The sequence below is a fragment of the Solanum pennellii genome, chromosome 9, assembly GCF_001406875.1.
Source record: "Solanum pennellii chromosome 9, SPENNV200".
In the NCBI taxonomy this organism is placed as follows: domain Eukaryota; kingdom Viridiplantae; phylum Streptophyta; class Magnoliopsida; order Solanales; family Solanaceae; genus Solanum; species Solanum pennellii.
In genome coordinates this window covers 79920546-79934584 of record NC_028645.1, presented here as the reverse complement: position 1 = coordinate 79934584, position 14039 = coordinate 79920546, and the positions used below count along the sequence as shown (strand labels likewise).

At 26.7% G+C, this 14039-nt stretch overlaps 1 protein-coding gene across 1 annotated transcript; it reads right to left on the bottom strand.

Annotated features, from left to right (window-relative positions):
* Positions 1-11125: 11125 nt before the first annotated feature.
* LOC107030616 (heat stress transcription factor A-6b-like) lies at positions 11126-13629 on the bottom strand. The gene is made up of 2 exons (XM_015231881.2): positions 12994-13629; positions 11126-12195 (listed from the first exon to the last, which is right to left on the bottom strand). The coding sequence occupies exons 1-2, from the start codon at positions 13279-13281 to the stop codon at positions 11413-11415; spliced, it is 1071 nt and encodes a 356-aa protein (XP_015087367.1). The 5' UTR covers positions 13282-13629; the 3' UTR covers positions 11126-11412.
* Between the last annotated feature and the right edge of the window lie 410 nt (positions 13630-14039).

Below are 14039 nucleotides of genomic sequence, written 5' to 3'. Positions count from 1 at the left end.
TCGTAAATGAGATAAAGAAAAAACTTAGAAATTTTAAGTGATTTACAAAATTACCCCTTGGAGTTTATTTAATTTGGATGTTTTTTTAATTTAATGAATTGAAAATATTTTTTGTCTATATTAATTGAACTAGTTAAATAATGAAATGATTCATGTAAAAAAGTCTATAAATCTTTATATCACGAATTTTAAATTATTTTCATGATGGATTATAAATAAGTTGTAAATTTTCTATTTTTAAAATATAATTGTAATTTATTTTTTGATCTGAGTTAAAATACATTTTTAAAATTATATGAAATTTAGTGATTCTTATACAAAATTCTAATATAAAAAATAAAAAACGATAATTGACATTAAATATCTGATTGCAAATACTTGCAATAAGTCATTTAGCATGAGATTATAAGTTTTAATATTGATATAAATAAAATTTAATCATATTGACTACATGGGTTCTCATCTAGGTTTTAGCCAACTTTCATTTATTAATTATCATTAATTAATGAAAAAAATTAATTTTAGTGTTTAAGATACACCTTTTGAATTATTACTACACCTTAATTTCAAACTCAAATTGAATTATTCTATACAAATTCCCTGTCAACATCATTTCATGCCTAGTTCAAGATAAAATTCAAAAATTATTTTTATAACTCTAACCCATGCCATCAAGTTAAAATTTAGGAATAATGCATAAGTACCCTCTTAACCTATGTCCGAAATCTCAGAGGCACTCTTATACTATACTAAGGTCCTATTATCCTCTAAACTTATTTTATTAATAATTTGCTACCCCTTTTCGACCTACGTAGCATTAACTTGAAAAAAAAATAGATTGAAAAGGTATTTGTGTATTTTTCCTAAAATTTACTTAAAGTAATGAACAATTGTACACTTAAAGTAATAAATTCCCATTTTATTCAAATATTATTTTTAAAAAAAAAAATTGTTAAGGAATATGTTCCTCCTATAATTATCATAATTATTATCATCTCATTATCACCCTTTTATCATAATAGTTATCACGTAACGTAAAATTATTTATATGGAAGACTTATATTAAAAAAAGAATAATTCTTCGTAAAATATCTGCAGATATATGAAAAATGCCATTGAAGACCTTAGAATTTCATGAATTTACATAAAAAATCTTAAATCATTCTACTTTTAGAATATTGTAGATGTCAGCTATTTATAAATATATTAGTGCCTAAGTAAATAGTTTAAATAGGGGACATTTATTTGTTAAAACCATCAGCAAAAAGATCAATCAAAATATATAGAATACACAAATCATGTTTTTTTTATTAATAAGTTCAAATAAATTTGTATTTTTCGCTTATAAGAGTCTAAACTTCAAATTAATTAAATTTCTATTTTAGATGTCATTTTTAGTAATATTACACTTATTCTTCTGAAATTATAGACACACCTCCAAATCCACTTCTCACCTCCATAATATTTTGCCAAATGATATATGAATATTTTACTTATTTACCAAATAAAAGTAACTTAAAAACTAAGATATTTTATAGGGAAAAAACATTTTTACTCCTACCAAACACACCCTTAAATGATACTCAAGCTTTATCTTTTCAACCATGGGCCAAATTGAATTAGTTTCTATGGATTTCTAAACCAGCAGAAAAGGATAAAACTTTTTACTTATAAAGTTGATTTCATTTCTAATTTTTTACATTATTAGTATAGATCAATAAGGCACAAGAATAGCTGGATTTACTATAACAAAAATAACTTTTAACGGCATTAAATATTGACACTAAGAAAGAGTGCTAAAATTTTTAACGATATTAGTTAAATATCATTAAAATCAATATTGCTAAAGGTTTTAGGGACATATACAAAGAGTGACAATTGCTGCTAAAAATATATATTTAGCAACAACTATAAATTAAATGCCGTTAATAATCATTTTTATTATAGTGATTGGGATAAAAAATCCACGTTCATCACTTTTTTGCTTTTATGATAATTTAAAGTAACAATATTAAGATTAAAAGCACAGTATTCAAAAGTGTATCATAACGACTGAGGTCTCCTTTAATCAAACTTGTCATACCAAACTTATCTAGTATTCCCTCTGACCCTATTTATTGTCTATATTATTTACTTGTCCATTTTGACAAATCAAGAAAGGATATTTTTTTTCTATTATACTCTTATTTAAACTTCTTGAAAATTTCTAAGTTTTAATTCATCATTTTTGAAACCATATTTAATAAGGGTAAAATTATAACTTCATTATGTTAATTATTGTTATCTTAATATGTGTGTCTTTTCTAAAGTGAACAACTAAATAGGAACAGAGAGAGTATAATTTCAATCTCTTATATGGTTCACAAGCTATTATACAAGAATAAATTACTTAATGTGCATCCAAAGAATAACGATCGCAGATTTTCATAGTATTCATTTTTCATACTAAATCTCAAAATATTTATGATTCGTATAAGATATTTTATTTCTCTTTAAAGATTAACTCGTCATCCTAATTAAGTTTTCCGAAAGCTAACATTATAAAAACAAGTATTGGCGCATCTAATTAATCGTAATGCACTTGTTCTTTGCTACCAATAAAGTTAATTATTTGACATCAAATTAACACAAGTGAATAATGACATTTTTTGAAATTTTGAAACCATCTATTGAACAAGTCTCCATCTGAATGGACCATCATGTAATTTAAAAATCCGTATGGAAGGGAAAGAAAATAATTGTTTCATATAATATTGTTAATTTAATAATTAAAAAAAGAGTTAATTATATTAAAATACAACTAATGTAATTATTAGTCAATTCAAATGAGACTAGTCTAGTGAAATGAATAATTTTTCTTTATTATTTCCTTAGCATCCAATTGAAAAAGAGAGCGTTGTCGGTGAGAAAACGATACCCAAACTCCAAAGGCAAATTACTCTGTAGTTATCCATTTATACGATGTTTTTAGTTTCATCGTCTAATATTGATCGATCATCTTACTAAAAATAATTATCTTGATATATTATATATTTTACTAAATTAAAAATAATATTAACTAAAATTTTTGTATATTATTTTTTAATTAATTTTTTTAAAAATATTTCTATTTATTTGTATAATTTTAGAAAAAAATTTAAGAAGTGAATTAATAAATATTTATTATTTCTTAATCTGTAAAAAATATAAAATAAAAATATCCTAGTTAAAATACGGAAAAAAAACTTTAGAAAACCCTTCTTTTCTTTTTTAGTTTGAGCATTATCAATTTGAACTCTATGACTAGTTGTTGTGTTTGACCTTTAAGAATATTCGTTTATAATGTTTGAAACTTTTGACAAATTCTTTATTTAAATTGTGAAAAAAATTAAATTATTTTTGGAGTTGGCATTGATAGAGATTTAAAGTTTTACAACTTCAAATTTCAACATCATCTGTTTGGAATTTTTTGGTGTTTTAAGTAAAAATAGTTTATTCAAACTTAATTTTCTCTTGAAATATTAGGTAATAGCTATTTTTAATTTGTACATCCTTCATTTATTTTTATTTGTCATTATTTGATTTGATACCTCATTAAAAAATAATTTCAATATTTGTATCTTATCACACTATTTCTATTAATTAATGTTTAATATTGAGTCTTCAAAGTTGATATGAATATTTAATGCTAGAGGTAAAACATGAAAAAAATAAAGGGAAATAAATCTAATTAAATGCAGTAACTTTTCTTTCAGTTATTTTCTTTAATAAGCAAAAACTCGATTACTTTGCTATTATAGGACCACACTGAATTGTATAAATTATTAAAAAAAACCGGAAGTTTTCTCTTTTCCCTTCATATTATACAATCTCTTCTCCTTTCCTTCAATTTCTCCCTAATATTCTCCTCAAATTCAATTTCAAATTTCAAACTTCTCTAGCACGTTCTCATCGTTTTCAAATTAAAATAAATACACAGGATAATCTGCACTGTATAAATGTACAAATTCATACAAACACTCAACAGTTTCATATACTTATACAATTCACCAAAAAAAAAAAAATAGGTATATGTATATAACTTACACAATTCTGTAAACATTCAACGGTTTCATATACTTATACAATTCACCAAATACTAAGTATATGAATATGACTTACAAATTTCAATAAGCATTCAACAGTTTCATATACTTATACAATTCACCAAAAACACTAAATAGGTATATTTATATAACTTACAAATTCGTATAAATAGTCAACAATTTCATATACTTATACACATTATGAATATTCAAAAACAGGATGAAGATTTACGATATAAAATGAAAACATAATAGTTTCATATATGAAATCAGAGAATCTCATATTACATACATAATTCCAAACACAAAAATTACTGTGAAATCAACGAATTTCAGATCACAAGTTCAAAATTATCAACAAATTTATCACAATTTTTTCTAGATTTCAAATTAACTATCCAAATCTATTAGGAACAAAATATACACATGTCAATATACATTCCAATGAAATTGATGAAAGTTAAAAAGGAAATTTGATTTTGAACACCATTTTTGACAAAAATAAAAATAAAAATCAGAGTTTGTTTTCGTCATGAAATTGCCTCCTGTTGCTATCGATAAAATTAAATTTATCTCGCTTGTTATTTAGTACCTTCGATAGCTTGATCGATTTTTTGAATTGACTATAATGAAGTTCTTTCGATTGAAGGAGACGAAGAAGGAACGAAATTCTACTGAAACAGAGTAAGCGTGAATTCTGGAATTTTTCCCCTTATTTATTTAATCGAAATTACCGCCTTTTTTTAAACAATTAAAATATATAATGGTCGCGAATATACAGAAAAACACATCCGTAGCAAACTAAAATTTGCTACAGAATGCAACTTTAAAAAGTTAGCTACAGTATAAAATTAAGAATATTATATTTGCTATACATAAAATTTACTCAATAATAAATATTTTTATTTTATAAATTCATCAAAATAAAATAAAAATTTATTTTAAAAACAAGTGACAAACAATATAAGTGAACGAAGTTTTTTAATGGCTAAACTTTGACAATTAGCCATTAGTTATTGACGTGGGCTTGGGTTGTTTACACCGACACCCATATTTCGAATGGACTTTAACTTGTGAAACCTTCATGGTATAAAACTTTGCATTTTGGTGGATCATGGCTTAGATAATGAAATTTTTTATTTATGACTTCATTTGATACGGTTTTCATATTAATATAACTCGTATTGATACATATATGATATACAACCCTCGTATGTGTTGATACAACCTATATTGATACATATCTGAGATATGACCTCCATAGTGATACATGTTGATACAACTTATATTTTTAAAAGACAACTTGTATCTAGTATTTCTCCTCTCTCTATCCCAAATCACGTACACCTTTTTTTTCTCCTTCTCCTAATCTTGTTCGCCTCTTTCCTCTCCATAATAACCTTTATGTATCGAATTCAACATATGTATCAAATTGTATTCGTTGATACAAGTTGTATCTGACAAATATATCATGTATCGCATTTCTCCTCTCTCCCTTCTCCAAACTCTCACTTACTTCTCTCCTCTCTCGAACTTTTGTGGTGAATTATAATTAGATAAACTATAGCTACTAATGATAATTATGATCTAAACGTATAACTTATTTATGATAGTTTATCTTAAATAATTAAGTACTCATTTTCTATGTTGATAAGTAAATAAATTGCCATATTCATCCCGAAAGAACCGTTTAAAGTTGTAGTAGCCATTGTATATGTAAAAATATTGTTATATGATGCTATCAAATGGGAAATATTAAAATTGGATCGAATGCATTTTTTCCCTTTGAAATGCATCTATCGATCTAATTAATGAAAGCCCATAAGCCTCACTTGTCATGAGTTATAAAACTAGCAAGGATAAACTACTTCCAAATGAAGAAAGGTAATTGAACAATAATACTACGTTCGTTCACTTTAAATTATCATGATTTTATTTTTTTAGAATCAAATTATATAAGAACTTTAACTAACTTTTTAGTAAATATTTTGTTATTATATTGATTTGCAAAAAAATTGCAATTCATAGTACTTTTCGTAATTTTTTTTAATTCTTTAAAATGCACCAGTCGGGACACTAGTGTTTTCCGTATTAATTATTGAATATTTAAACTTTTCGTTTAAAGTCAAACTAATATATTAATTTAACTTCAAAAATTGATTAAATTAACTTTCGAAAAATACAACGAAATAAATTAAAGTGCGCAGAGAAGGTATGTGATCTTGACAGCTCACACTACTTAAAAACACGAAAAATCAACTGCAAAAACTGAGGAACTAAATTGACGGATAAAATTTAGGGATTTCGTCAGCTTGTAAATTTTTTTTCTTAAAAAATAATTAAAGAATTATTTATTTATTTAATATTTTATTTATTTGAAATAATTGAAGAAATTATATAACCTATTATTCGCATAGAATACCTTGAAACTACAATAATTATTACGGAAAAGGGCCTAAAATACCCTTGAAGTATTGAAAATGATACACAATTACCCTCCATCCACCTATTGGCCCCCAAATACTCTTCACATCCACCTTTGGGTCCAAATTTACCCCTTCATTAACAGACCAAAATTAAAAATAATTAAATATTAATTTTTAATGACGTGACACTCAACTATTGGTTGTAATTTAATTATTTAAAATAATTTTAAACCCACCCATTACCACTAAACCCACCCATTACTTTTAAGTCAATATACTACTGTTTATACTGGCTTGAACTGCATTTTCTTCTGAAGACTTCGTCGCAAGACACTGTTGAGCTTCTTACTGGCTGTCTTAAGCTCTTTAGGACTATCCTGTGGAGTTGGTTCAGGTAAGCATTTTGAATCAACTCGGTCAGCATCTTCCATCTCCTCTGATTGAATTGATCTCAATGGAAAAAGTGGAGTAGGCAACTTGGGTACAGCTGATAGAGTGCGTATGGGAATTAGAGAGTTACGGCGTGGAGCAGGTGTAGGAAGAATCCTGTGTGCAATGGGACACATAGAAGCTCTCCCCGACCTCTTTAGAACGACTGGTTGTTCATCAATATCTGGGTGGGTAATGGGTGGGTTTAGTTAAAATGGGTGGGTAATGAGTGGGTTTAAAATTATTTTAAATAATTAAATTACAACCAATGATTGAGTGCCACGTCATTAAAAATTATTATTTAATTATTTTTAATTTTGGTCTGTTAATGAAGGGGTAAATTTGGACCCAAAGGTGGATATGAAGGGTATTTGGGGGCCAATAGGTGGATGGAGCGTAATTGTGTACCATTTTCAATACTTCGAGGGTATTTTAGGCCCTTTTCCGTAATAATTATTTTGAAATAGAAAATCGATGAATATCTGTTGGTTAATTTTGCACCATTATATTTTTAAAAAATTCTAGTTATATTTATACTTTTTAATTTACTTTTTCGAAGATCTACAACATCGATCAGTTTTAAAGCACACGTTAGAAAAATAAATAAAAACACATAAAGTTGCTATTTATACAAGGAATTTAACCTGTCAGTTTTTACTCGATTATAGGTCATAACCAACTAACGTCAATCGGCATTTCACATTTTATTTTCAATTGCATTAATTAATTATAGTACTCCTATGCTTTTTTCCTCATCGGTTTAAAAAATAATATATTTTTACGTTAAATAACACATTAATTTAAAAATGGAAAAAGAGTCTAAAATACTTTGAAGTATTAGAAATGGTACAAAATCACCCTACCCTTCGCACCAAATTATTCAAAATACCCTTGTCATCCACCTTTGTGTTAAAAAATGACCACTTATTTAACGGTTTTAAATTTAAATAATTTAAATATTTTTTTAAATACATGGCTCTCAAATATTTTTTATAACTTAACTTATTAATATAATTTATAAATCAATCTATTATCCACTCATTACTAATTAAACCCGCCCAATTAATAAATCCGCCCCTTTACTAATGCAACAATAGTAAATCTACTGCCAATGAGTGTTCAAAAAATTTTGAGGCGAAAATGATTATAGAAGTTATCATACATTCAAGTAGTCAATCAAAACATATTATAATTCAAGTGTATAAATAATAATTACCGATAAACTTAAAAATCTGACTACGTTCATCTTAATTATTCCTTCATCTCCATTATGTAATGTTACATAATAGATAACTTTTTTAAAAAATAATATATTATAATTTTAATATTTAAAATAAATCATATATATTTATAAAACTATATTTAAAAAAGTGCACGAATTAATTCGGGGTTACTACTTCTTTACCTTTGATCATAAATTTTGAATCAAGTTCGAAAGAAAATCCTATTTGAAATTATCCTCCTAAATAAGAGGCTAAACCTAAATCTCACTGGGGCTTCAATTCGGACTCGAATAATTTGGACATTATTTTCAAGAATCTGCGATTTCGCCATGTCTTAGTAGTGTTTAGGACGATTTTGATATTAGAATTGGTTTATTAATTGGGCGCGTTTAATTAGTAATGGGTGGGTAGTGGGTTGGTTTATAAATGATATTAAAAATCAAATTTTAATCAATAATTTAACACCCCGTATTTAAAAAAAAAATCTAAATAGTTTAAATTTAAAATTATTAAATAACTGATCATTTTTAAATCTAAAGGTGGATGAAAAAGGCATTATGAAGCAATAGGTGGATCGAGGATAGTTTTGTATCATTTCCATTATTTAATGATATTTTAGACCCTTATCCCATTTTAAATATACTTATTTTAGTCTTAATAAAATGATTTCTAACTATATAAATATACATACCTTATTTTAAATCACAAATTTTAAAAATGTATCTTTTATTTTTATATATATATTAAATTAAATTAATTCATATAAATTATATCGGAGGAAGTAATATTTACAATGCCGAGGAAAAGCCGAAAACAAGGACCTTTTATGTGTATGTAAGCATATAATTCTTTTCTGAAATCATTCAATACATCTTATTTTTTTCATTTATTCAAACTTACATACTATTGCATCGTAGACTTGATAGAGTATTTGAATTTTTAACTAATAATCGCGTATTCAAATTTTATAATAGTTAAATTTAAATTTTTATTATTATGAATAAAAATATATCATTAAATATTACATTTATAGATGAATCTTCAACTTTATGATTTTTTTTATTATTTTAAAGCACTTAGATAAATACAGTAATTCGTGAAAGGAAAGTAACAAAGTGTAAAAACGAGGTCAAAGGACAAAAATCACATACTTTTAAGATAAAATTATTATTGGTCACTTAATAAATTTATAATTACAGAAATCTATCAAACTGGTACAATAATATAAGCGCTGATACATTAATTTGACACTTTGAAATATATTAATCTTTAAGTAAATATATTACATAATACACTAATTTAATATACATTTTATATATGATACACTAATCTAATGCACAATATGCATTAATCTGATGTGCAAAGATACATTAATCTGATATGCTAATATATTAATCTAATGCATAAAAATAAAAAATTTTAAAAAAAATTCATAAAATTAACCGAGGATAGTGATAATAAAAGAACTTAAAACTGAATTTTTTTTTTTCCAAAAATATAGTGAACGTAAGGCACATTCTTTAAGACTTACATATATATGGTAGGTCGGCGCAGAAGTGCATTTCGGCCTTCAATTTGTACAGACTATACTATAGCTGTACCTAATATTCGATCAATTAAAATCATATGTAAGCGCCGAATTATATTATGTTCCATCCAATATTTTAAAATTACGAGTAATTTAAATATGTTTTCGATACTTCAATATTTACTTAATTTAGGTGAAATATTTGATTAAAATATCTCTAGCATTCATAGTTTAAACACTAATTTGAAGAAGCATATACGAGATTCGATAGTAAAAGTCGATAACAATTTGATTTTCCTTTTTATAGTATTCCTATTTGAATAAAAGAAAAATTGTGTGTACTTAGGGAGTTAGGGTAACTATATTATCACTTTTTTTTTTAATTGTAATTGTTTAGGTTTGCTACCAACTTGATCTAGACCTATTTACACGATTTATCTTCTTCCATATGACATTTTGTTTTTCTTCTTAAGCAATTTTAAATCTCGAGGCAATGATTATATATTGTTAATTCCGTAACGATTGAATGGTGCATAACACAACTAATATGTGACAAAAATACTCTTTTCACTTCAATAAATATCTTTAAAAAAAATGTAATCCTTTGATAGTTATGTAAAAATTGGAATAATATTATTAATATCTTCTTGATTATATTATGAAATATCACTTCTCTTTTAAACAAAATTAAGAAAATAATTAAAAATACACTTATTTTAAAATAGAAAAAAATATATTTTGTGCATAAAAAAGATTTAAGAGTTAGGAATTAGGTTATTTTTATTGATGTGTCGTGTGAAAAAGAAATAAGAAAGGTCGGTCCGCCTCTGTGGACACACCAAAAATAAATTAGTAAAAATATGGTATCTGTCAATGAAAATTGAGACATGCTTGCCAACAATCAAACAAAATCTATGCTTTTACTCTAATTTTATAATCCCTAAATTATTATTATTCAAAAGAATCAAAGATTTAATTTTTGAGCTTCATTAGGTACAAACAAAATCTCCCCTTTCTACCTTTTCATTGATAAATATCTCTCAATTTATTAGAAATCAATATATCATATATCATGTAACTCAGAAATTATGTGAAATGGTAAGTATTTCATCGTTTTTAATTTAAGGTCTTGTGTACGAGTTTATTTGAGTACAAAGTCGCCTTTAGGACTTCCCGCGTGAATTGATCTGGATTTAGTCGGGCTCCAATATGAATATCAGACATCGAATGGAAAATAAAAAAAAAGAAAATCTATTTAGGCTTGACCACCATGCATGACATGAGCTATCAAATTAGTCCCTTTCTTTTTAATTGTGATGTTTAAACTAGCTAGCTTACCATCTCAATTAATTTTATGGAATACTTGTTACTATATATATATATATATATATATATATATAAGTGTTTAAATAGAAAAATAAGGGAGCAAAATAACAATGGACAAAGTACATTCAATAATGAAGAAAGAAAGTTGACCTTCCAAGAGTTAAAGGAACATAAAACACTTGAGAATCATAAAATCAAAGCTAAATTAACTTGTGGAGTATGTTGCTTTCTTTTGCAAAAGAATTGTCATCCTCCCAAGTAATTAGCATCTAATAACTTGTCTTTCCATATTAGGTAAATCCCAAAGATTGTGGAACGCAAGATACTTTGCACACTAGACTTTCTTCTCGTAGTAGAACTAAAATCCAAATCATACAAAGGAAAAGAATGGAAAACTAATAGTAAAGTGATCTTTTTTACTTTGGTGTAGAACCCAAAAATCCAAGCTGATGAGCCAAAACATCCACATGATCTTCCTCATTTTCTCCTTCTAGTAAATTGATCTCATCTTCAATACTTTCATTCAACAAACCCTCCCAAAATCCTTCATGATCAATAGATTTATCTTCAAAATTGATTGTGTTCTCACTTGGTCCTCCTTGCATGCTCATACCAAGTGATGTCTCCAATTCAAGATTATCAAATCCATTCATTTCACCATAATAATATTCATGAGGTTCCATCTTTATATTAAAATTTCCATCACTAATATTAAAACTATGGTCTAATTCTCCAACAATGTTACTAGGACCTTGATGATGATCAATTTGTCTCCTTCTCTTATTCCTAATTTCTTCTTCAAGTTCCTTCCTTCTCTCCTTTTGTTGCATCATTTGCTCCAAAAACCTTGGATTTTGCATTGCTTTAGCCAAGAAATTCATCATTTGTTGTTGCTTTGCTTCTGTCCTCTTAAGCTTTTCTTCCATTGATTTGATGTGTGATTTTGTAGTCTGTTGATGTTGTTTAAGCTCCACCAATTCCATCATCAAATCTTTCTTCTCGCGCCTTAATCGATCAATTTGTCCATCTATCTCAAGCTTTCCCAATTCAATATAAGAGTCTATACCTTGATTTGAACCTTGTCCAGGATGGAAATTACTTGTTTTTCTCCTCCTAATTGTTTTCAAGAGATGCCTTTGCCCTCTCAAGAAACCTTCATGAGCAAACTCCCAATGGTCTGGATTAACCTTCCTAAATCCCTACATGATAATTCACATTGCTAAAAATATTTATCTATTGGAAGAAAAAGCAAAAAAAAAGGATCATAAAGAGCAATCATAATAGGATTTAACTTATATATACTGATCATAGTTGAGGTAATTTTATATTAATTGACTTGTTACTATCGTTATCTTTTATTTGACATGATAGTATAAAATGTCTTTTACATAAATTGTCGGGGTATATATATAATAGTTGTACTCATAATAAAATTGTCTTTGTACATTCTACAAGAAATATTGTTAGGAGAAACTACATACACTAATGAAATGTTGTTACTGGACAGAAGGTAATTGGAATTGGCTCATGAGTTTTTTGGTAATGTTAACTATACATAAGAAAATGTACATTTTTTTTTTGTTTTACAAGTGAAGATTTCACTTCCTTGATTAGTGATGGAGTTGTAGATACATGTGTATAAGTTCTCTAAACTTCTATGTCTTTCCATTTTTCAAATTTAATTTATTATTTCTCCACAATGTATATATTCTTTAAGCAAAAGAAACAAATCTAGTGCAACTTGCCAATAAAGGAAAAAATGAATCTAGTGCAAGTTGCAATTTCAAAATTCAAAATATTCACTAGAAGCTTCACAAACATGAGAAAATTCTAGAGCACTATATATATCAACAATTATATAGTATATATCATTATGTAGAACACATCAAGCCTTTCTCTTTCTTGTTCCCTCTCTCTATATATATAAGTATTTTGTGTGCTAGCTCATATATACTATTTTTGAGTTGGTTATAATAAGAAGATAAAATAATGCTTACATAAGTATTGAGCTGTCTGACAAAGCTTGAGAAATTGCTATGCTTGAAGTACCTTGGAAGAAGATTCATGGCAAAAGTTTGAGGATCCCAAACAATGAAACTATTATTACCTATACTCCAAGAAACAACACTATTGGTGTTTTGATCATCCACAAATTCATAAGTCTTTGTAAGAAATGGTGGAGGTCCATTCTCATGAAGCCCCTCCATTGGTTGAGGAATCCACATAGTAGGTTCATTAGATCTAGGGAACTCTTCTTTTATTGGGACACCAAAATTAGGATCCATATAAATCTTGATCTAACAAAGGGTAATACTAGAAAGTTAAATCTTGAATAAAGGAAAATATGTTTAATTAATATGTTTTGAAGTTCAAAGAGGGTGTTGCTAGCTAGTTACAACATCTTTGGGATTTTTAGGGTTTGGGAGTGAGGAGAATCAAGATTTAGATGAAAATGAGAAAAAGAAATAATTTTCCAAGAAAATGGAGGATATAGGAGAGGTAAAAAGAGTTTGTAAAATTAGATTTGGATTTAGATTTGGATGAGAAGGAGATGGAATATTAATATGTTGTATTAATGGAGGTCAAGAGTGAGAGAGAAGAGAGAGATGTTAGGTCATAGTTTGATGAATATAGGTTTTGAAAATAATAATAATAGTTTATGGTATGGTCCTTAGATATTTTTAGTCCCTTTTAGCTTTTTTTAATTTTAATATGGAGTAACCCTTTTGGGAAGGTCTTGGTAGGAGGAGAGTTTTATTTGTTCATTGAACCTAAAATGGTAGATAAAAATAAAAAATTTGTACTAATCTAAATTTCTTTATAATTAGTTTGCATCTTTCTATTTTTGGTCAAAAGTTGTACTATATTATACTCACAACATCCAAAAATTTCTTAAAAGTCTAGTATTTAATAATTCTTGACAGGAGGAAATTGTAACTTATAATGGTTTCTTCTTTGTGAAGCACTTTGCATATAAAATTACTTTTCCAAATCAACCTTGCTTCTTTACAAAATTCACTATTTACAAAATTAACCATTACAC

Excerpts from the sequence above, each read along its gene's own strand:
- LOC107030616 (XM_015231881.2), bottom strand. The coding sequence starts at position 13,281 with ATGGATCCTAATTTTGGTGTCCCAATAAAAGAAGAGTTCCCTAGATCT. Across the intron at positions 12,196-12,993 it reads TCAGACAGCTCAATACTTAT|GGATTTAGGAAGGTTAATCC; the intron begins GTAAGCATTATT and ends ATTATCATGTAG.